Source organism: Lontra canadensis, unplaced genomic scaffold, assembly GCF_010015895.1.
Source record: "Lontra canadensis isolate GAN:19392208 unplaced genomic scaffold, GSC_riverotter_1.0 scaffold22, whole genome shotgun sequence".
NCBI lineage: Eukaryota > Metazoa > Chordata > Mammalia > Carnivora > Mustelidae > Lontra > Lontra canadensis.
This window is the reverse complement of record NW_022631016.1, coordinates 15,422,695-15,446,536: the sequence shown is the minus strand read 5'-3', so window position 1 is coordinate 15,446,536 and position 23,842 is coordinate 15,422,695. Positions and strand designations below refer to the sequence as shown.

Below are 23,842 nucleotides of genomic sequence, written 5' to 3'. Positions count from 1 at the left end.
TATAAATATTTATCTCAGTGTGAAAGAATTATCCTGTGGCTACTTATGTATATTCCGTTTGCTAAATCCTCTTATCATCATGTCATTCACCTTGTAATTCACTCAGATCTACATTTCAGTTTGTGTTGGTGTACAGGAGTGAATTTCATGAAATGAGAAAGTGATTCATCTAAGATTTGTACTAGCTAGAACAGCTATAATCTTGAATACAATTTTTTTTTCTAAATATGTATTAAAACCCACATAGAGGGGTGCCTGCTTGTCTCAGTCAGTTAAGCATCTACTTTCTGCTCAGATCATGATCTTAGTTAGGGTCCTGGGGTCAAGCTCCTCATCAGACTCCCTGCTCAGAGGGGAGCCTCTTCTTCCTCTCTCTCTGTCTCCACTCCCTAATTTGTGCTCTGTCTTTCTCTCTGTAAAATAAATAAAATCTTTAAAAAATAAAGAAAATACACATATAAAAAGTACAGCAAAATTTGCTACACAGTTTCATGTTTTTATAAGCTAATAATTTTAGGGTCAACCTTTTTTTTCTCTTCTCCTGTCTCTTCTCTTCCAGAAATGTTACTAAAGCTTTGCTTTATTGTCAATTATACTAAAATCTAAATCCAATTCCTCAATATTTCTTGTTTAAAAATCAGAGCATCTCCTCCTGCTCTTTTTGCCACCACTCTTTAGTTCCTTTTACTTTTCTTTACATAGCTGTTACAATTACTTGAATGTCACCCCCAATCTTGAAATCCGTTTTGCCTGTATGTGAAGACCACACCTCACAGGCCTCTCAAAGTCCAGTCAAGCTATAATTCAGCCTATTGATGCTCTCTCACTCATATTCAGCTGTGCCAATCTGATCCCCATATATGGAGTTATTTTAAATTGCATACATTTCTTTTCAGTCATCTTTTCTGCTGTGTTTTATTTTCTTCTATTTTATGTACTAAGAAATTCAAGTACCTGCTTCCTTGATCTATGACAATTTTTCAACGCTAAAGAATTTTGAGTATTTTGTTGATGTACAGTGAGTCACATGTAGTATGTAATCCAAGCATAGCATGTGTTGTGAATTTGTATCACATTTAACAAAAAAAAAATAAAAATAAACACAAAAGCAAACAAAATTTACACTTACTATGGAGTGCCTAATAGATCACATATTCTAAGAGATCATATTACACATGTGCAAATACTCATGGTCAGTTTCTGAGCGTTTCTGCATTCCTTAGAGCTACATTTCTGTTTTTTCAAAAGATTTTATATACACACGTATATAAATACACAAATATGCATATATATGTATATATGAACAAATATTCAAATACATAAATTGTTTTAAAATACAAATATATACATATATAGATATAAATAGTAACATATATATGTATTTATATAAATTTGTTTTTAAATATTGAAAACAGCACAGATAAGGAGGTCCTTATAAAAATGTTTGTAGTATGTAGGCTTATGCATGACTACGTGTATGCATGTTTGCATGTATTTCCAAAAGAATTTGTATAGATTCTTATCAGTCTCATACTATAAAATATTATAATTTGCATTCAGAGTGACCATGTTTTTTAATATATATAATTTTCTCTCTTTCCATTAGGTAGAAAATGATTGTCCGTGTTCACTTACTGTGAAGATTTGAAATCAGACAACTACAGCTTTGATTCTCCCAAGTGTTTCAGGATGTAAATGTAGTCTGACCTTTCCCTGATGGGCAGTTAAATCATGGACACGCTAAACAATTTACTTTGGACTGTCCTTTCAAAAGATGCTCTGGCTTCTCTCTTGAATGCGCACTAAGCTTTTGTAACTGACAAGGAAAAGAAAGGAGACTGTGAACTGGAAAGCTATCTTACAATGAAAATTACGAGCACATCTTGCATCTGTCCAGTCCTAGTGTGTCTCTGTTTTGTGCAGAGGTGTTATGGAACTGCTCACCACAGCTCCATCAAGGTGACCAGAAACCAGACCAAACATATTGAAGGTGAAACCGAAGTCCACCACCGTCCCAAAAGGGGATGGGTTTGGAATCAGTTCTTTGTTTTAGAAGAACATATGGGACCAGATCCTCAGTATGTTGGAAAAGTAAGTTTTTCTTATTCTTTTTCCTATTCTAAGAAATTATGGGATAAGACAAGAGTGGCGTTGGGTTGGTTTTGGAAAAGACATGGAAAGTAGAATGAAATATACTACAGAATACTATTTCTTATGCAAAATGGTTTAAAATAATGACTGTAAAAAAAAAAAAAGAGAACTTTAGCAGTCATGTCACCTCTCCCTAAACATCCCTAAACATTAGTTCATCCGTGCTGGACTGGATCTTAGCCGGTATATTACTCTCTACATTCTTTTGTATAAAATGGAAATATTTAATTGAACACACAATTGGGCAATTTTGCCTTTATTACCATAAAGGTATATTGGAATTCACAAAGTCATTTATTGGCACATTGATATTTACAGTTTTTAATCTATTGCTAATGCACATGAAGCAAAAAGAACACACTTTTTCATGACACCTGACTTATTTTTATTAATTGTTACAGAAATTGTATTTGAATTTAAGTCATCTTTTAAAAGCACATGGGTATTTTTTCAATTCCCCAAATTAATTTCCACTCAAATGCTGATATATTTTAAATACACATTGAATATACACAGCAGGTACAGATTTTCTTAACATTCCAAAAGAATAGAGTTGATAAAATAATCAATAACTTCAGACCAGCTTCCTTTTCTCTCAAAAATACAAGACAGTTTAATGGCTTATCAAACCCATTAGGAAATTGTGTGCTCAGTAATAGGGGACAACTTAACCATGTGTCGTATACGCTCCAGGGTAGAGAATAGCATGAGAGGTAGAGAGACCTTCTGATGAATTATGGATCGTGGGAGACAATCACTTAGATTAGTTCAGTACCTCTGGGAGAAACAGTAAGCATGCCAGTAGAATCTCCATGACTTCAGGCTCAGTGAATTCCGTCTCCCTGCTTGACTATTTATTTTCACTTTAGTACTGTTAGTACTTAAAAAAAAAAAAAAAAAAAGTTCTCCATCCAAGCCACGGTGCTTCCCTCACATGCCGGCAGTTCAGGATCACGAACCATCTGCTTTACCCCTCATGCAACAGGGAGGCACTGGGTTGCAGCTGTGTTTTCCATAGCCAGTAGGAGCTGCAGAGTCAGAATGTGGTATATAAAAAAAGATCTGAAACCATTCAGTCATTTTCTTATATGCATATTAAAATGAGACAAAGCAACTCATCTTTATCATTTTCTTTTTATTCCCTGCAAAGTATTCCGCAAAGTAAATGAAAACAAATGTGCTGAAATAAAAATGTAATATATGGAATTACTTGAAAGTTTTTTGCTTGTGAACTTCAAAATACTTTTCTGTAATAATTTATTATCCTTGGAAAGGAGAAAAATAAGAAACAAAATATTTCCTCCCTTTAGGGGTATACCAAAAGGAAAACACATTTTATTTTATATATATATATGTGTGTGTGTATATATATATATATATATATTCTGTTATGTATATTTCTTGTCAGTTAAATCTAAGTGAAAAAAAAATTTGCTCGAAAGGGACAGATTAGACAACCTTCATTTCGTTTTGCGTCATCTCATTTGGTAAATGATGAAGGTAGGTCAATTTCAAACATTCTTTCTGGGCTGGAGTGCTGATGAACATAGGGTTGAAAGCTTGTTACCCACCATGCGGGAGTGGAGGTCTATGACGCTATTCATATTTGTGAAGGTTCTGAAGAAATTGCTATCTGCTCTATTGTTTATAGTAACAGTAGACAAATATAATGGTCATACCCAAGGATGTGGTTCTCTTACTCACTATCGGACCTAATCCACTCACTTGGTCTTTCTCCTCTATTCTAATCTTCCTTTATAGATTCTTTCCACTCACCTCTTACTATATACATGCATAAAAACATCACAGATTTTTAAAAGACTATAAATATATAATTTTATATAAGCTATCACAACTAAAATTTATGCCATCCACCAACCATCCATCATTGGAGTAGACTCATTCCCTTCATGAGATACCAATGATTAGTAAGTGAAAAGCTAGGTTTGAGTTATAGCTTCTCTGCTTATTATCTGTATTACAGTGGGAAGTCTCTTTGATTCTCTGTATTTCTGTGTCCTTAATGGTAAAACTGGGAAATGTTGTTTGGTATTTCTGATACTAATTCAGCTATGAAGGTTAGTTTATGGCTTAGATCGTGGGTCAGTTAAATTATAGTTTGTGTGCCAAATTCAGCCCGTGCACATTTTTGGTACTGCCTACATACTAAACAAGTTTTGGGTTGTTCTCATTTTTAAATTCTTGATTTTTTATAAAAAAATAATTTTTGTGACATATGGAAATTATATGAAATTCAAATTTCAGTTTCCATGACTAATGCGTTTTTTATAATACAGCCACACTTATGCATATATGTATTGTATATGGCTATTTTCAAGCTGCATTGGTAGGATGTAGAGGCGGCCAGAGAAAGCAAGGCACTCCAAGTCTAAAATATTTACTAATGGCATTTGCAGGAAATGTTTGTGAGCTCCTAGTTAGGATGCCTGCCTCACCTAGTATACTGTGGATTCTTTAGAAGCAAGTCCTGGGACTACTTCATCTTAACACTTACAGTATCTATCTCAGTGCCTGCTGTAATGATCTAATGGTAATCCAAGAAAAGTGCTCCCTGAGCTATAAACTTTTGTAGTCATGTTAATAGTTGTGATAATTATTTGAAATTATTGAAACCAAATCTCACTAATAATTGCTTTTATGATGTAGAGAATTTTTGAAAATTTTGAAATTTTCAAATGGAGAGATTTTTGACTTCATCATTTTCACTGGGGTACAATTGCCTCATAGATATTTTAATGAATGTTTATTAACTGTGGTGTTTTAATTTTTATTGTTGTTGTTTCATTCCTATTTCATGCAATTATGTAATGAGTGCTCTTCTACACATATTTAACATATATTATGTCTGTGGTAGAAATTTCCAAAAGTGAGATTCTGATTCAGATAAATAAATCTTTAATTTTGGTAGTATTACTTGATCCCCCTCCATAGGTAATGTAGTATTTTGCACTTCTCTCCCTGATGTAAGAGTGACTATCTTTCGACAGCAATGCCAATAATGGGATTGTAAAACTTGGAATTTTGCAAATATAATAGGTAAAAATAGCATCTTTGTGTATTTTTAGTGTATATTTCTCCTATAATGAGTGAAATTCATATTTGAGAGATACAATTTTTTTTTACTAACTGTCCATGTCCTTTGATAATAAATTCTTTTGTTAGACTCTTTGACTTATCAATAATAATAGTTCTTTATATAGTAAGTATACTATCTTGCCAATGATATAAGTAAGTGATGAATAGTTTTTTCACAGTTGACATTTGTCTTTGGACTTTGTTTATAATTTCTGCTTTATAAAAATTTATTATTTTAACATAGGAATTCCTAGTATTTTTTTGTTTTTTTTTTTTCTCCCAGTGTTTTCTTTTTTGACATATAACTAACATACAGTGTTACATTAGTTTCAGTTGTAGAGTGTAATGATTCAGTGGTTCTCTGCGTTACTCAGTGCTCATGATGACAAGAGAACTGTCAATACCCTTTATTTGACACATCCCCTCTTCCACCTCTCCTCTGGCAACTACCAGTCTGTTCTTTGTATTTAATTGTTCCTTGATCTCTTTTTTGTTTGTTTTGTTTTTTAAATTCCATATATGAGTGAAATCATTTGGTATTTGTCTTTCTCTGTTATATTTATTTCACTTACGTTGCATCGTTGCATCGTCTAGGTCCACCCAAGTTGTTGTGGATGGCAAGAGCTCATTCTTTTTTATGACTGAATCATATTCCTTCATATGTGTGTGTGTGCGCACACACATACACACACACACACACACACTGCATCTTCCTTACCCATTTATCCATCAGCCACTTGAAATGTTTCCATATCCTTGTTATTGTGAATGATGCTGACTAAACATAAGGGTGCATATATCTTTTTGAATTAGTGTTTTGTTTTCTTTGGGTAATACCCATGTGTGCAATTACTGGATCATATGATAATTCTATTTTTAATTTTTTTAGGAAACTCCATACTCTTTTCTACAGTGACAGCATCAGTTTACACCTCTACCAATAGGGCAAGAAGGTTTCTTTTTCTTCAAATCCTTGCCAAGGCTTGCTATTATTTTTCTTTTTGATTCCAGCCACTCTGACAGAGTTAAGGCAATATTTCATTTCACCTGGCAGAATGGCTAGGATCAGAAAGACAAGAAAGTCCTAGCATTCTTTGACTAAACCATATTTTTTTAAAAGATTTTATTTATTTATTAATTTGAGATAGTGAGTGAGAGAGCATGGGGGGGATGGGCAGATGGAGGGAGAGAAGCAGACTCCCCACTGAGCAAGAAGCCCGGCATGAGGCTCCATCCTAGAATGCCCGGATCATGATGGGAGCCAAAGGCAGACACTCAACTCACTGAGCCACCCAGGCTCTCCTTGACTGAACCATATTTGTATTTGACCTGGAATCTTTTGAAATGTGAGGCCATTGGTGTTCAGAATTAGTGACACAAGATAAAAATAACATTCTTCAGGCCTTAACATATATAGTTTGTCACATATATTAGGATATATTACTTATCAAATAAAAAATGGTGTGAAAGTGGGAATGCTTATGTTAGAGACCATAAATTACAGCTTAGAATACAGTTGAATTTCTGTTTTTTAGCTACTTGTTATTAGCTGTTTTCCATGTCTCATGTTTCCTAATAGATTATACCCTAGATGCGCAGGTTGTCATTGCAAAGTATATTGACTCTAACTAGTTCATGTTGCAAATATTTAAACATATGTATTGGTAGAATTTACCTAAAAATATACATTGCAAATAATGTCTGTTAATCCACAACTGCTGGCAATAGGCTTCATATATTTCCAGTGGTAACTCCTTATGATTAGCTATCTGCTTTGTTCCATAAATATGTATTATTTTCATTTGAATAATATCATAGAAGATTACTTCTTTAACTAGCCAGGCAGTCTTACATAAAAAATAAAGGAAACTGTTTTTCCAGGATATCTGTAAGTGGATATTTTTTACATTGCATTAATTGATAATTAAGGAGAGAGGAATAAAAATCGTAAATAAGAGGTAAGATACTAAAACAATGAGCTTCTACTTCACAGTACATTTTTAGGCGAAGATATTTAGTTTATTCACAATTTTATGTTTAGGTGTAGGGCTCTGTTGACACTGAAGATATATTTGATAATAAAGGTTAATGAAAACTTAAAATTTTTCAGAATAGGCAAATGAATTATATTCTCCATCTTCACTTTCCTACATTTATAGTATATCTTCTCCGTTTGTAATTATTAGAAATATTTCTAGATATAAACCACTTGTAGAAGCTATTGCTTACAGCTATTAAGAGTTTAGTTACTAAAATGTTACCACTTTCCCCCCCCCAAATTGCATCCTATTCTGAATAGATGAGTATAGACTATACACAATTACTCTCAAATTGTTTTAGTAAAAACAAACATAGAAGATAAGCAAGGAATTTTAGTAAAACAAAGGAGCTAAGAAATCATCTTGCCAAATTTTTCAAGTAATAGGAAGTAACAATGCTCAGAACAGTTAAGCCACCTCTTCTTGTTCATGGGATTAGTTATGGCTCTGCCAAAGAAGGAATTATAAGGTATCTTATTCTTTAATGGGGATCAGTTTCTAATAAACAGTGCATGAAATTCTCTCATCATCACTATTACTGCCATTATTCTATATTTTTTTCTTTCTTTAAAAGAGACCTTCAAATCTCTTTTAATATGAAGTGCTTTAATTTCTAATTAAATAAATGATTTTGAGGTTAAAAAGAGAATAAATCATGTATAAAGGATAGGGAAGGTTTAAGCTTTCAGAAAAGAATGTATGATATCTTTAATGTCATTATGAGCTCTAAATTAAAAATTATGTGTGCAGCAGGGAGAGGTCCCAATTGTCATCTAATATTGTCAAGATGATAATTTTATGAACATTTTATCATAACTTCTTTGAAATGAAAAACTTCATGTATCAAAACATGGCATTTGAATTTTATACAGATGACAATGTGATGACATGATGTCGTGTGAAATTATGACACATGGTTCTCTATATGGAAATGGAACTTTTCAAATAATCGTCATGGAAATTTAACTATTTAGGTCCAGTTCTATAAATTAGATGCATAAAAGAGGATTTCGATTTGGTATGCATTTCATTTAATTTGTAGAGATTTAGAATATTTTTTTGAAGAAATCAGATTTCATTAAGGTTAATTACATTTTTAGAGAATATGTGATATTTTTGTATTTAAATATAACTTTAAAATGTTTAAGTTAATTAATGCATTTCCTAATGCTACACTGACAATTTTTTAAAGGTCATAATACATATGCCATGGCCATGACATTTATATTTATTCACATTGTGAACTTTATATTACTATATAAACATATCCATCTGTGTGTGTGTGTGTGTGTGTGTGTGTGTGTGTATCAGCGGTGCTAACCCAGAGATGACACTCATCCCTGGGAGATTTGGGCATGTCTAGAAAAACTTTTCCCAGGGGTAAATTGTCTGTTATAGTTGGCATCATCAGTAGGGTTCATGGTCCTTAAAGGGCCCAGAAAATGTTTTAATACATTTTCAAATCAGAATAATATATAAAAATAAATATTATTCAGGCTCTATTATATTAGTCTGTATATCAATATAACTATAAACAGATTTTATCATTTTAATTGAAAATGGGACCCAAAAGGAAAATGGTCCATGGAAATTCTAATGTGAATCTGATTTTGGGTTCAGTGTACTTCTTTCTGAAATATAACTGTGTCCCATTTCTTTTTAATTCATATACTTGATTTTTAAATTTTAATTCCAGTGCAGTTAACATACAGTGTTAGTTTTAAGTGTACAATATAGTGATTCAACAATTCCACACATCACCCAGTGCTCATCATGACAAATGAACTCTTTAATCCCTATCATCTATTTCACCCAACCCGCCATCCACCTCCTTCACCAAGAAGAGGTCACTTAATTCTTTTGAGCATCATGGTTTTCTGTTACTTGAAAAATTTAGCAAGGTGATTTCTTACCTCCTTTATTTTACTGAAATTCTTTGCTTATCTTCTATGTGTTTGCTGCTTTTAATAAAGCAGCCATCAGTTTGTTCTCTCTAGTTAAGAATCTGTTTCTTGGTTTGTCTCTAGCTCTCTTTATTTTCCTTTAATCCTTTGTTTTATTTCTTAAATTTCACACATGAATGAAATCATATGATATTTATCTTTCTCTGAATCATTTATTTCACTTAGCATAGTATTCTCTAGCTCCATCCAAGTCTTTGCAAAAGGCAATATTTCATTCTTTTTTATGGCTAAGTAATATTCCATTGTATGTATGTAGATAGATCGATAGATAGAGATTTATATACCACTTCTTTATCCATTCATCAATCAATGGACATGTGGGCTCCTTCTTTTATTTGGCTATTGTAAATAACACTGCTATAAACATCAGGATGTATGTATTCCTTCAAAATAGTGTTTTTGCATTCTTTGGGTAAATACTCAGTAGTGTGTTTACAAGATCATAGTGTAGTTCTGTTTTTAACTTTGAGGCACCTTGATGTTGTTTTCCACAGTGGCTGCACCCCTTTGCATTGGTACCAACAGTACAAGAAAGTTCCTTTTTCTCCACATCCTTGCAAACACTTGTCGTTTCTTGTGTTTTTTTTTTTTTTTTTATATTAGCCATTCTGAAAGGTATAAGGTGATATCGTACAGTTTTGATTTGCATTTCTCTGATGATGAGGATGTTGAGCATTTTTTTTCTGTTGCTGTTGGCCATATGTATTTTCTTCTTTGGAGAAATGTCTGTTCATGTCTTCTGTCAATTTTTATTTGGATTATTTATTTTTAGGATGTTGAGCTGTGTAAGTTGTTTATATATTTTGGATACCAACCCTTTATTGGATATGTCATTTGCAAATATCTTCTCCCATTCAGTAGGTTGCCTTTTAGTTTTGTTGATTGTTTCCTTTGGTGTGCAGAAGCTTTGTATTTTGATGTAGTCTAAATAGTTTATTTTTGCTTTTACTTCCCTTGCCTGAAAAGACATATCTAGAAAAATTTTCTTATCAGGGTACCTGGGTGGCTCAGTCAGCTAAGCATCTCATTCTTGATTTCAGCTCAGGTTATGATTTCAGTGTCATCAGATCAAGCCACATTGGGCTCTGTGCTGGACATGAAGCCTGCTTAAGATTCTCTCTTTCCTGGGGTGCCTGGGTGGCTCAGTGGGTTAAGCCTCTGTCTTCAGCTCAGGTAAGGTCTCAGGATCCTGGGATAGAGCCCCTCATCAGGCTCTCTGCTCAGCAGGGAGCCTGTTTGCCTCTCTGTCTCTGCCTGCCTCTCTGCCTACTTGTGATCTCTCTCTCTCTCTCTGTCAAATAAATAAATAAAATCTTAAGAAAAAAAAATGTCTCTCTCCCCCTCCCTCCTTTCTTTTACTCCCAAAAAAAAAAAAAAAAAAGAAAAATGTTGCTCTGGCAAATTTCAGAGAAATTACAGTTTGTGCTCTCGTCTAGGATTTTTTGGTTAACTGATATGCTTTATAAAGTTTAAAGTAAATACCTTTACAGTAATCCTAAACAATACAGATAATTTAGGATATTTAAACCCTATTTGCTTTCAACTTTTATATTTGTTTAATATCTTATTCCTCATTAGAAAGTATTTTCTAGATTTTTCATGATTCAAATTATTTAAACATTAGATTTTCCTTGGAATTATTCAGATTGACCAATATCTATGTTTTCCATCGCTTCTACCTTTCTTTCTTTTGGTTTGATTTTTTTTGTTGCTTATATGCAATCATTTATTTAATTTCTATTTTGCGATTTTGCATGTGAGTAGTAAAACCTTTTTTTTTTTAAGTGAATCATATTTTGTGTGTGTGTATGGGATTCTATGATGAGTTTTTCCATTATTGTTTTATTAAAGATATATTGTATGGTGAATTCTATTTTTGATGGAAAATCTGTTGTGATTTCATTTTTAATTTCCTCTTTTGCTTAGGTTGATTTCAGGATTATTGCTATTTTCTTTATGGCCTGTAGATGTACTAAGATGTCTAAGCTTTTATTATTTTCCTTTATCAGACATTTAATTTCTTTCAGTCTGTATATTAAGTAAATTGGGTTGCCATTACACAGTACTATAAACTGAATGGTTTAAACAACAAGAAGTTATTGTCTCACCATCCTAGAGGCTAGAAGTCTGAAATCAAGATGTTGGCAGAGTTGATTCCTTTTGGGGTTTCCAAGGGAAGACTTTTTTAATGGCATTCTCCTTAGCTTGTAGATAGCTATCTTTATGTTCACATGGTATTCTTCATGTATATGCATCTCTGTGTCCAAATTTCCCCTTTTCATAAGAACATCAGTCAGATTAGTGTCCACTTAACGACCTCATTTTTACTTAATTAGATCTATAAAGAGCTATTTTTAAAAAAAGTACTGGAGGTTAGACCTTTAACCTTCGAATTTTGCTGGTACAAAATTCAACCCATAGCAGTGTAGAATCAGTACCTATATAATTATTGAGATTTTTATATTTAATTACAGAATGTCAGTATATGTTGTTTCTTTGCAATTTTTAATTTCCTCAGTTAATGTTTCATTCTGAAATTTCTATTTGATATAATTTCTGTCAAATTTATTTCTAGCATACAAATCCTCTAAGTTGAATGTTTAGTATGTTCTTTGACCTACACGTGAATATTAATTTGATTATATTTTAAAATTTCTAATTGTATTTGGTTCCATTTATCCTCTTTATGTAATGACCTGTTCTTTCATTTTTATTTCTGTTTCTTCTCTTAGGATTTTAATTATTGCAAACCACTAATTAACAATCTTGTTCAAATTTTCTAATCTGTGTTTGTGCTTGATGAGCTTTCATAATTCTTTTGTTTAGTCACTATCTGTTATGGAGATATGATCTCGCTATGCCTTTTAAGATTTTACAATTCATTTGTCCTCAATAGTATACATAGTAGGAATAAGGATTTTGGTTGGCTTCCTCCAAAATATAGCTTGAGAAATATCAATGGAAAGCCACTTGTCTTTTTGTCTGCTGGCAAACCAATTGGTTTTATTAATCTGAATGAATATTAATTTTTAACTTTTCCTGTAGCTTCTTGGCCATACATTCAATGGAAATAGCAAAAACAGTAATACCACTAACATTAAAAAAATAAAAATTATACCTTTCATCTGGTCTGGAACTTTTGGTTTCAGCTTATTGCAGAACTCTTATTAGAATCAAGAACTTCTAGTAGGCTATTGAGTTCCTTGCACTTTCTGAAGCTGGTGGGTAGATAGTCTAATTTTCATTTCATATAGTTGTTTTTAAGTAGTCTTGCTTTTTTCAGATACCTTCATTCTGAAAGTACTATACCTTCAGGAGCCTGAAAGTTATGATTTCTAATATTCAGGAGATGCGAAACCTAAATTCTTGGTACCTGAGGCTTTCATCCAGTTTAATTTCTCCCAGAGAGATGAGGCTGGCTGTCATTTGGAAAATACCTCCCTGGTATTAAGTTCTCTCTCCTTTCCTTTTCTCCTGGGAATTATCTTTCATTGATTTTTTAGCTCACTTGTATAATTCTTCAGTGTTTAATTTCTGTACATCATTTTGACCATTTATAGTAAGATACAAGTCTTTTGGGGCGCCTGGGTGGCTCAGTGGGTTAAAGCCTCTGTCTTCAGCTCTGGTCATGATCCCAGCATCCTGGGATTGAGCCCCACATCGGGCTCTCTGCTCAGCAGGGAGCTTGCTTCCCTTCCTTTCTCTCTGCCTGCCTCTGCCTACTTGTGATCTCTGTCTGTCAAATAAATAAATAAAATCTTAAAAAAAAAAAAAAGTACAAGTCTTCTTTAGCTTTGTCTGGCATTTTATTAGTCATATTTTGTCTCTAGTTTTTCTTTATACAGAAACAATATTTGGATTAGGTAATCTTCTTAGTATCTCTTCTGGATATAAATAATAGTATTAGTTTTACCATGCTTCAATATTTTCATGCAAAAGTAGAGATTAATCTAAATGTTTCCAAAATATCAAAGAGTAGAAATATACATTCTGAAAACCTTACCTCACTTCTTAACTAATTAAAGTCTGATTTAGTTCAACATGTATTTTCCTAAGGAAATGAATAGTTTTTGACATAGGTATTAGATTATTCTCAAGATACCTTTTTCATTAGTTTATTAATGTTAATTCAATGAAATGATTTTGAACAATTGATTTTGAACACTGATTCATCTGAACACTGATTCAAGTTCAACTGATTTTGAACACTGCATTGCACTGGATCTCACATAATAAAAGTATTTAATTTGAAATTTGAGCCACAGGGTCTTCATCCGGATTTTCATTTTTGTTTTGAAAATTCATAAAGAAGATATTAAGCATTCATTTTAAGAATTAGAATGAAATGTAATCAGTTCCTTTCCTGTAGGATATTTATTTTTCCTATATATGATTTGTCACTGTATTCATAGAAATTAAAACTATATATGGTATGAGATCATTTTCTACACTGAAAAATACTACAAAATATAAAACAAAACTAAACTATACCAACTTAATCATAGCCTTTGGTTTACATCGTTCAGAACTATACTTTGATTACAGGTGAGCTTATTTTAATAAAAATTGAAGACTGCTTAGGATATATTCATTCATTCAAAATTTATTGAGTTCTTTCTTTGCTCTGGTCATTACCCTAGGTATTGTTTATATTATTACAAACAAAGGAGAAATATTAGAAGACATTGACATTAAACCGACTTTCACACAAAGACATGTTTAATTAAGAACCATGATGAGGATTGTAGGAAAAAAATGTACTCTGTAGTGTAAAACTTAGACTGGTGATAACAGAACTCTCTGAGGAAAGAATAGCCAGGCTGTTATCTAAAAGTGAATAGGAGCTAATTAGTCCACATTAGTGGTATGCTCATGACTACTGGGAATGGAGACAAGTCTATGGTGAAGGAATAACACATGTAAAGATCCTGGCATGGAAAGGACTCTTTGGATTTGAGGTTCAAAGAAAGACCCAAGTGCTTATAATTCACATTTAGAGAAATAGGGAGACATTGTTGACTTTTAAGAAGAAAATTACAGGGCATCATTGTTTTTATTATTAGGCAATCACTTTGCTCTATGAACAACTGAATTGCAGGGAAGAAACTCAGGAAAATCAAAAGTAGTTTAATTTCTGTAAAGGAGCTAATATAGAAACTGAAAGAAATAGAGCGTAGTTTGCTTACTTACATTTCCATAATGACTTTTGAGCGATAATGTATTCATGGACTGTATAATGCGTTATGGACTCAAGAGAAGACTTGAGACATATATATAAGTAACAGTTGTGGAAGTCACATCGGATAGGTAGCCTTGATTTTTCTACTATGTAATTGTTTAACCTTGGTAAGTCCGAATTTCCAAATGGAGTTTTATTATGCACATGAATAAGGCAGATGAAGGAAATGATTGCAGGGATTCTATTCACTTCAAAATTCACTGCTTCAGCATGAATTCAATGGCTTTAAAAAACCACAGTATGCCACACACTGTACTAGATGTGGAGGTTATACTAATGAAATACACAGTCCCAGTCATAAATGAAACTAATGAAGAGGAGGCAAATTCAAGGACAGATGATCGCATCCCATCGCTAATGGTACAATAACAGTGTTAAGCACAAGGGTTGATAGTACAAGAGGAGATGTGACATACTTAAATAGATTCTCTTAAATTGGCTTGAACTAGTATTTTGCTTTTAATAGAAAATGAGACAGAGTCTATTGGTTCAGAGAGCTACAATGGAATTTTAGGAGCAACGTAACAAAGGTGCAGAAGTAACATTCAAAAATGTATAAGAACAGTAGCTGGAGCGCTGAGGGAATGTTGAGAAGACAGAGTGAGGTGAAGCTAGAGAGGATGATGGGTCACAGATGATCTGACCCAGCAGGAGACGCAAAGGAGACTATCCAGAAGTGTTCATGAATGAAAGGAAGGGTTTGCAAGTGGGAAGTGATATGAGACATTTAGAATGAGTTTGCAGGTAGAAAAGATGCTTTACAAATGTCCAAATCTAAACTTAAATTTGATAATAACAATTTCAGAAGAAGAAATCAACCAAACAGTGTGTTAGGATGTAGAATTGGTAGATATCATCTTGACGAAGAGTGAGAAATGGATGCAAAACCTTTTGAAGATAGTTGGCAAACTTAGCATATTGTGGGGCTAAAGAGTAAAGGAGGAGGATCCTGTCTGGTTGTGAAAGTGGTAGAGTTAGGTTTGAACTGGCTGTGTCCAGGGTGCTTTGTGGGCCCACAGGTACACAGGCACAGAGTCAATGGATGTAGGATAAATACAGAAATGGGAGACACTGGAGTTTAAGTTGTGTAAGGAATCATAGTAGATGAGGAAGGAGAATGTCTCAAGGAGGAGAAAGTGGACAATGAACTCTGATGCTTCAGTGAGGATAAAATAACACTGTATTATCTACTTAAAAATGTGTTAGGAGGGTAGATTTCATCTTAAATGTTCTTACCACCACCACTATCACCACTGCTACTACTGAAGAGGGCAGGAGGAAACTTTTCATGTTGACTGGATTGTGGTGATGGTTTCACAGATATATACTTATCTCCAGACTCATCAAGTTGTATATATTAAATATGTACATCTTTTTGTATGTCAATTATACCTCAAGGAAGTCGTTTAAAAAACATAACCATAGGGACACCTGGGTGGCTCAGTTGGTTAAGCATCTGACTCTTGATTTTGGCTTAGGCTCAGGTCCTGATCCAGGGTCATGATCTCAGGGTCCTGGGATTGAGCCCCATACTTAACAGGAAGTCTGCTCAAGGATTCTCTCTCTCTCTCCCCCTCCTGCTGCTCTTATTCTCGCAATAATAAATAAATCTTAAAACAAAACAAAACAGAAAAACAGGAACTATGAAACATTTTTAAACGGAGAAAAAAATAACTGGATTTTTTTTTCTTACTTTTTTAACAGATGAGGTTATTTTTTCCTTAATAGCGTTAGCTGTGCCTAAGCGGCTGACCTGTACTGTGGAGGCTTGAGCAGTCATAAAGGAAGAAGGTTATAATTTAAGGGGAATGTATGCATTATTTACTTACTTTACTTGTAGTACCTATTGCTGTCTTTCAGCCCTTTATCCGTTGCCCTCTAACCATTAGTTGTGTAGAGCAGGTAAAAATTTACATATTCCTCCTCATGCTACTAATCCTGAACTCTTTGAATCTACCTTATTGATTGACACTATGTTTGTATTGGTCAGTAATTCCCTGCTGGTTGTTGAAGGAAACCATGTGAAACTAGTTTAACAATGGGAAGTAATTTACTAGTTTGCATATCTCAAGAGCAGAACAGGCTTCAGGCACAGGCAGAATCAGAAATACAAATGATGTGATTAGGATTCTAACCAGTTCCCTAAAGCTGCAAACTCATAAAATATGTGAAGTCCAAGACCCAAGATTTGCAAGCGACAGTTCAGTTTTTTTGCTCTGTTTTATAAAAAGGCTTTCCTTGCTTGCAGCTAGATATAGAGAGATTTTAAGTGCCCAAATATTTTTCAACTCCACATTTTAGGGTCTATCTTTTAAAACCTCCCATTTCTAGGAACAAGTTTCTCTAGCAATCAGAGTCCTTTGGTTGAAAAAAATCTACACTGGTTAACAAACAGAAACAAAATAAGATATGAAAATATAAAATAAGATCAATTCATTTTATGGGAAAATATCCATACTTTCCTTGAGCTTTATTGGCTCCTTGTTCAAGCACCATGCTGGGCTAATGATAGTCAACCTCTGCTAAATAACTTAAGTCTGCATTTCTGATTTAGCCATTAAAAAGGTTGAATTGGGGGCACTTGGGAGGCAGAGTTGGTTGTCTGCCTTCTGCTCAGGTAATTATTCTGGGGTCCTGGGATTGAACCCTGCATCAGCAGGGAGCCTGCTCCTTCCTTTCCCTCTCCCTCTGCTGCTCCCCCTGCTTGTGCTCTCTCTCTGTCAAATAAATAAATAAACTCTTTTTAAAAATAAATAAATAAGTAAGTAAAAAGGTTGAATTATCACGTGTTCATACAAAAATGCTGTCCAGTAGAACTTTCTACACTTTTGATCGTGTTTTATATCTGTACTGTCCATTATGGTAGCTACTAGCCATATGTGGCTATCAAACCTTTTATATGTGGCTAGTGCAGGGATACCTGGGTGGCTCAGTTGGTTGAGTAGCAGACTCTTGATTATGGGTCAGGTCAGGATCTCAGGGTCCTGGGATCAAGCCCAGGGTGGGGCTCTGCACTCAGTAGGGGGGTTTGCTTCAGGATTCTCCCTGCCCCTTGGTCCCTTCTCCCACTTGTGTGTGCAAGCACTCTCTTCCTCTCTGTCAAATAAATAAATAAACCTTACAAAGAAATAAATGTGGCTAGTGCAATTAGGGGACTGAATGTTTACATTTTATTAATTTAAATTTAAATAGCTACTGGTAGCTATTGGCTACAGTATTGAAGAGTGCAGTTTTAAACTACCCAGAAAGGAAACATAACCTCATACTCAAATGATATACCTACAAAAGTATGAGTCTATGAAAGCCACATAAAATTACAGGCATGGAGAATGAAATTAAAAACAATGGATCTAATAGCCTGACTCCAATGCATAAAAAGTTTTGAAGACTGGAAAGGTCAAACCTGATTTTCTTCTTCTTGGTTTCAAGTAGCATACATTGTTACCGTTCAATTGATTTGTTTGTGTGTGGTTGCAGTGGGTGCTTGCAGTCAGAGGCATGATTTAGAAAATCACCTTCTTGACTGCAACAAAATCTTACTCTGAGTAATTTAAAGATAAAAGTAATTTTCCAAATGAGTATTGGATAAATCACTAGAATTGGCAGGAAGGCTAGTGAGTCAGTGTTGAAGTAAAGCAGGAACCAAGGGAGGCTGAGTGGTTTTAAATGCAGCCAAGCTGATTCCCAGAAACAACTAAGTCAGAACATTGCCACTGATGATATTTCTATCTCTAGATTTGCATTGCTATTGTCTCTGTGTTCTTTTTTTTTTTAAGATTTTATTTACTTTTAATATTTTATTTACTTATTTTAGAGAGAGCAGGAGAGAGAGAGAGATAGCATGAACAGGGGTGAGGGACATAGGGAGAAGCAGTCCCCCCACGGAGCAGGGAGCCGGATGCAGGACTCCATCCCAGGACCATGGGATCATGACATGAGCCCAGGGCAGATGCTTAACCAACTGACGGTACCTAGGTGCCCTGTCTCTGTCTTCTTGATAACACAATCACAGATAACATCTGATCTGCCCTTTGGTCTTTTTGTCACTTGGTGACGTTTTAAAGCTCTAGATAAGAGCATGTGTTAGCCCAGTCTAAGTCATGTGCCAGTAGTCTGGCTGCACCAAGTAGAGAGATACAGTCTGGCTCCTGCAGTTTCCAAAGCCGAAACGGGCTTCTCTCTTCCACCAAAAATCTCACAATGGGGTGTCGATTCTTCAAAAATAAGCAGGGGGTCCAAAAAATACACAGTTGCATATAGTTTAATAGAATTCCCAACTGTCTAGAAAAATTTAATGTATTTGACCTGTTTTACTTCATTATTTTATGCATTGTGTCTTCAAGATAAATATAATTCACCGTATTAAAAAAAAAACTCAGAATAGAGTTCACTATCCTTTTTCTGAACTCATTTTGATAATGTCCGCTGACTTTTTTTGAAGAAAGCTATTTTATTTCATTATATATATGCCTCTATACATGCTCAAAGTAATGATTCATAAACTTGTTTTGGTACATCTTGTCTGCTTGGTAATTGCTTGTTCAGTTCATTAGCTGCTTCGCATGCATGGGTTCTTTGTGTTGTTCTATCAAAGTTCTGGAAAGTATTAAACACATCCATAGTATTCAAGGTAATATAAACTACTTTTAATTAAAATAAGGAGACTCTAAGCAGAAAGGAAATGCAGTAAGAGAGACTTATACATATTTTACTTGGAATTACTCTCCTTTCTTTTATATGACTTATGTCATGAGTTTATGCTCATTTTTTTTTCCTTCTAGCATTGCCTTTGTTAGTCTTGTTCTTTGAACCCTGTTATTACTGTTCCATGGAATTAAATTGACCATGAGGCGTTTTCAGATTTATCACTATTTTTTATAAACCTTGAGATGAAGAACAGTAAAATAATGTTTAATCACGTATCAATTATCTACACAAGCAACATTAAGTAAATATTTATGTTTCTGGGGGGAGGAGTGCCAATGTGCAGCTATGGGAAACTGAAGACTCTTTCTGAAGAGCTGTTAAGCATCTTGAGCATCTAAGTAATTTCTATTCCATGCTTTGCAGCTGCATTCTCCTCGGTATCTGTAAGAAATGTTGAAAATAGTAAGGAGATAAGTATATGCTGTATTTAAGCCATGTATTCAAAACAAAGCTTTGATCTGGTGTATATTACTAGGCACAAATAGCAGTAAGGTACATAACTGTAATTTTCAACTTTGGATATTCAAATCAGGTGGACATTTTTAAAAATCTTCAAGCCTAGACTGCACATCAGGTTAATTAAGTCAGGGAGTCTGAGAAATAGAACCTGATATCAGTATATTTTAAAGTTACCAAAATGATCCTAAATTTTATATCGTTCAGAATTGCTGGTTTGTAGGCTCAGTTTGCTAATGATACCCAAGGATACCTTGAACAAAATGACAAGAATCTTTAATGGTGTTGGAAATTGTTACTTGGATTTATTAACTGACAACTGTAAAATGATGGTTATTGTAATGTAGTGTATACGTGTTCCATGTCTTAAATAGCCTTGAATAATGCTAGAACATCTATATGAAATTATTTTTCCTCTTTGAAAAACATGTGATTAAATGACATCATGTATTTTTTCTCCGTGTAGATATTTTCATGTCACCTTATTATTTTATTAGGTTGATTTTCATTTTTATTGATATAGTACATGCACCTAGGGAGAAATGTCAAGTAGTACAAAAGCAGTTTTAACAAAATTGGTGTTTCTTTTTCTTACTCTTCCCTACTCACAACCTTCGTTACAGATAAAAACTGATCTGCAATATTTTAGTTCTTATATTTTAACATGACTGGACTTTATTTTAATTGCCTGCTGTGTTATATGAAGAATCTACTGGTTTACTAATCCTATCTTTTTCTTCCTTCTTCCTACATTGTCTTATCATTAATTTTTAATTTTTTTCTTTGGTTATCTTTTTAATGTATATAAAAACTGACATGTTTATATCTTCTCTTCGTACCCATAGATAGACTACCATTATTTCCCACTTTTTTAGGATTAGGATATAGAAAATCCTACCATTGGCTTTAGAAGGCATTGAAAGATAGGACAGTCTTTGTCTTATCTTTGTCTTATATTTGGACTCCTTTTATCACTAGCCTCCCTGTTAGTTCTCCAAGACATTGCAATTTACATTTTTCTTATAAATGTTTACTTTCCATTTTCCAAGAATATTCACTATTGTTGAGAGAGGTTTATGAGTGGCTGCTGAGTATTCTGCATGGAGACATCAAGAACTTTTTCTATAATTTTTCCATTAACCTTTATGATTTAGAACATTTCACCCCCACCCTCCATTATGCTTGGCATTTTAGTCTCCTAGGCTTTTCAGGAAATATGTAAGATAGGCATAGCACAGTCCTACACATTTTTAAAAATAAAGTTTCCTTTGTCCTTATATGTCAATCATCATTATTTCATTTGAAATTTACCCTAAGAACGTATGAAATGCCTTTTGTGTTTAGAGAAAACCTAAGAAACTACTTTGCATAGTGTTTAAATATTTTAAATTTTTTTAGAATTTAATGAGTCTTTAAGGAGAAGCAAAAAAAGTTTGTGTTGAAACTACCATCTTGAGCAGAAAGACTTAAGGGAACTTCACATAAAAAAATGTGACTTATAATGTTTTTTAAAATTATAGACAGTTTGCAAACTTTACATGTGTTAATATTGGGGCTATACAAACATGTGAAAGATACTGTGTGATACTATATGGTATTAGCATTTTGATCAGAACCAACTACATAGTCACCAATTTTAACCAACATGTTGACTTCATTGTTTTTCATTTTCTTAGATCATAGACAATAGGAAAAAAAATCTCCTGGCATAGCAATGAAGCAATGAAGGTGTTTTCATACATTTTCACAGCAGTAAATAGTTGTATTCACATATACTATATAATTTTTCTATATTCTATTCCTTTTTCATAATTCCTTAAGATGTTGTATCATATCTTATATGCTTTGTAATGTATTTAAACATCCAAATTATAGAATTTAATCAACATCTGTAATTAAAGATTAGAAGAAAAGTATAGCTTTAAAAGACACTAAGATATATCCATTAGTTTTGGAATGAGGGGAAATTAATTAGTATATACTCAATTCTGATAAAAACATGGGACAAGTATAATCTCTAGATAGTTCTGAACTGGCTTTAAGATATGTCTTAAGGTGAAGAAATATTTTATTTATTCATGCTAGTAAGCAGAGGCTCATTTTGTTTCTGTCCCACCCCCATCCCAGTTAACAAAAAAGATAATTATCTGCTATGAGTATTTCTGAAGTTCTGAGAATTCATCATAGTATTTTCTTTTTTCAACAAGGTACACTCTTTTAATTAAAAATTTGAGGTAATTATAGCTTTCCATATATTTGTAAGAAACAATACAGAGAGATATAAATTCTGCCCAATATCTCCCAATATTTTGCAAAGCTATAGTGTATTATCACAACCAGGTTATTGACCCTAATACAATCCACCAGTTTTATTCAAACTTCCCCAAACCTCTTTATAATCGTTTATTTGCATCTGTTTGTCTTAAGTTCTATAAGAACATTATTCACCAGTGTAGGTCCCTGTGTCCACACTGCCACATTCACCCAGCTGAACAAACCCAGCACCGCAAGGGTCCATCATGTTGCCCTTCTGTAACCACAGTGATTTTCCTCCTGCCACCTCCCCTATATCCTCTTATCCTCCTACCATCACTAAACCCTGGCAAGCATGAATCTGTTCTTCTTTTCTACAGTATTGCTATTTTAAAAATGCAATGGAAATGGAAGTATATAACATACAACCTTTTGGGATTGACTGCTGTTCACTGCTGTTCACTTACTATGTAAGTCTTTGGAGATCACTCAATTGGCAGGTCTATTGCTTCTCACTGCTGTATGAGCTCCATGCTGGGCTTATAACATGGTATCAGTTCACCAGTCATCTGTCAAAGGACATCTGGACTCATTCTACTTTGGAGCTATTACCAGCAAAGCTGCTATAAACAATCATTTATAGGTGTTTGTATGATCATAAATTTTCATTCTTTGTGGATAAATTCCAGAGTTTGTAATTGATGTGTTACATAGGGATAGCATGTTTATTTGTTTAAGGAAGTGTCAAAGTGTTATTTTTAGAGTGGTTGTGATATTTTATATCCTTATCGGCATTATACAAGTGACCCAATTCTTCAAGCCTTCCCCAGTTTTTTTTTTTTTTTTTTTTTTTTTTTTTTTTTTTTTTTTTTTTTTTAGCCATTCTGATCCCCTGTAGTTAAAATTTTCATTTTCCTGATGGCTAGTGATATTTAACAACTTTCTATGTGCTTATTTGCAATCTATGTCTTTAGTAAAATGGCTGTGTAAGTCTTTTGTTCATTTTCCATATATATATATATTTTAACTATTCAGATTTGAGAGTTCTTTATATATTCTAGACACGTTTGTTGGGTATGTAGTTGGCAAATGCTTCAAGTCTCTAGGGAACAATTACATTATCTTGTAATTCTCCTCACATAGGCTTTCATGGAGAAAAACTTTTTAATTTCAGTAAGATCCAACTACTTAGTTAAAATTTCCTTTTATGCATCATGCTGTTGGGGCCAAATCTAAGAAATCCTCTCCTAGTACTATTAGGTACCAAGAATTTCTCTCCACCCACCCCCACAAAGTTTCATACTTTTAGGCTTAACATTTATGTCTACAGTGCAATTTGAGATAAATTTTGTATAGAATTTCTCAAAAAGGCTATTCTTCCTCCTCTGAATTGGTTTTGTACCTTTATTAAAATTCAGTTGAGCATACTTGTGTGGGTCTATTTCTGGGTCATCTATTGTATTCCACTGATCTATAGTTTAGTTTAACTAACTTAGGAACTATGTCTTCCAATAGAAATTTTAGAATAAAATTGTTTATATCTATAAAGTATATTGCTGGAGTTCTGATAGACATTGCATTAAAGTGATAGGTAACTTTTAGAAAAATTGACATTTTACTGTTTCAGTCTTCCAGTTCATGATATGAACATCATATCTTTATTTATTCTTTGATTTCTTTCATCAGCATTTTGCAGTTTTCAGCATGCATTGAGTAAAACATCCCATACATGTTTTATTACTATACCATTTTTATGACTTTCTTTAGGGTGATTGTAAAAGGTGTTTGTTCTGTTTTAATTTTAGTTTCCTCATGTTCATTGTTACTATTAATTTATTTTTATTCACCTCCTATCCTGCCACCTTGTTGAACTCACTTATTAGTTCTAGGAGTTTTTAATTTTTTGATTTGTTTTGTAGGTTTTCTGCCTGGATAAT

At 33.5% G+C, this 23,842-nt stretch overlaps 1 protein-coding gene across 4 annotated transcripts in view; it reads left to right on the top strand.

The window, feature by feature from the left end:
• CDH18 (cadherin 18) overlaps positions 1-23,842 on the top strand; it is a 970,896-nt gene that overhangs the window by 645,573 nt on the left and 301,481 nt on the right. For all 4 annotated transcript variants that reach the window (XM_032861903.1, XM_032861902.1, XM_032861905.1 and 1 more), the window contains one exon: positions 1,607-2,091. In XM_032861903.1, coding sequence (XP_032717794.1) covers positions 1,864-2,091 — 228 coding nt within the window. In that variant the 5' untranslated portion in view covers positions 1,607-1,863. The remainder of the gene's footprint in view (positions 1-1,606; positions 2,092-23,842) is intronic.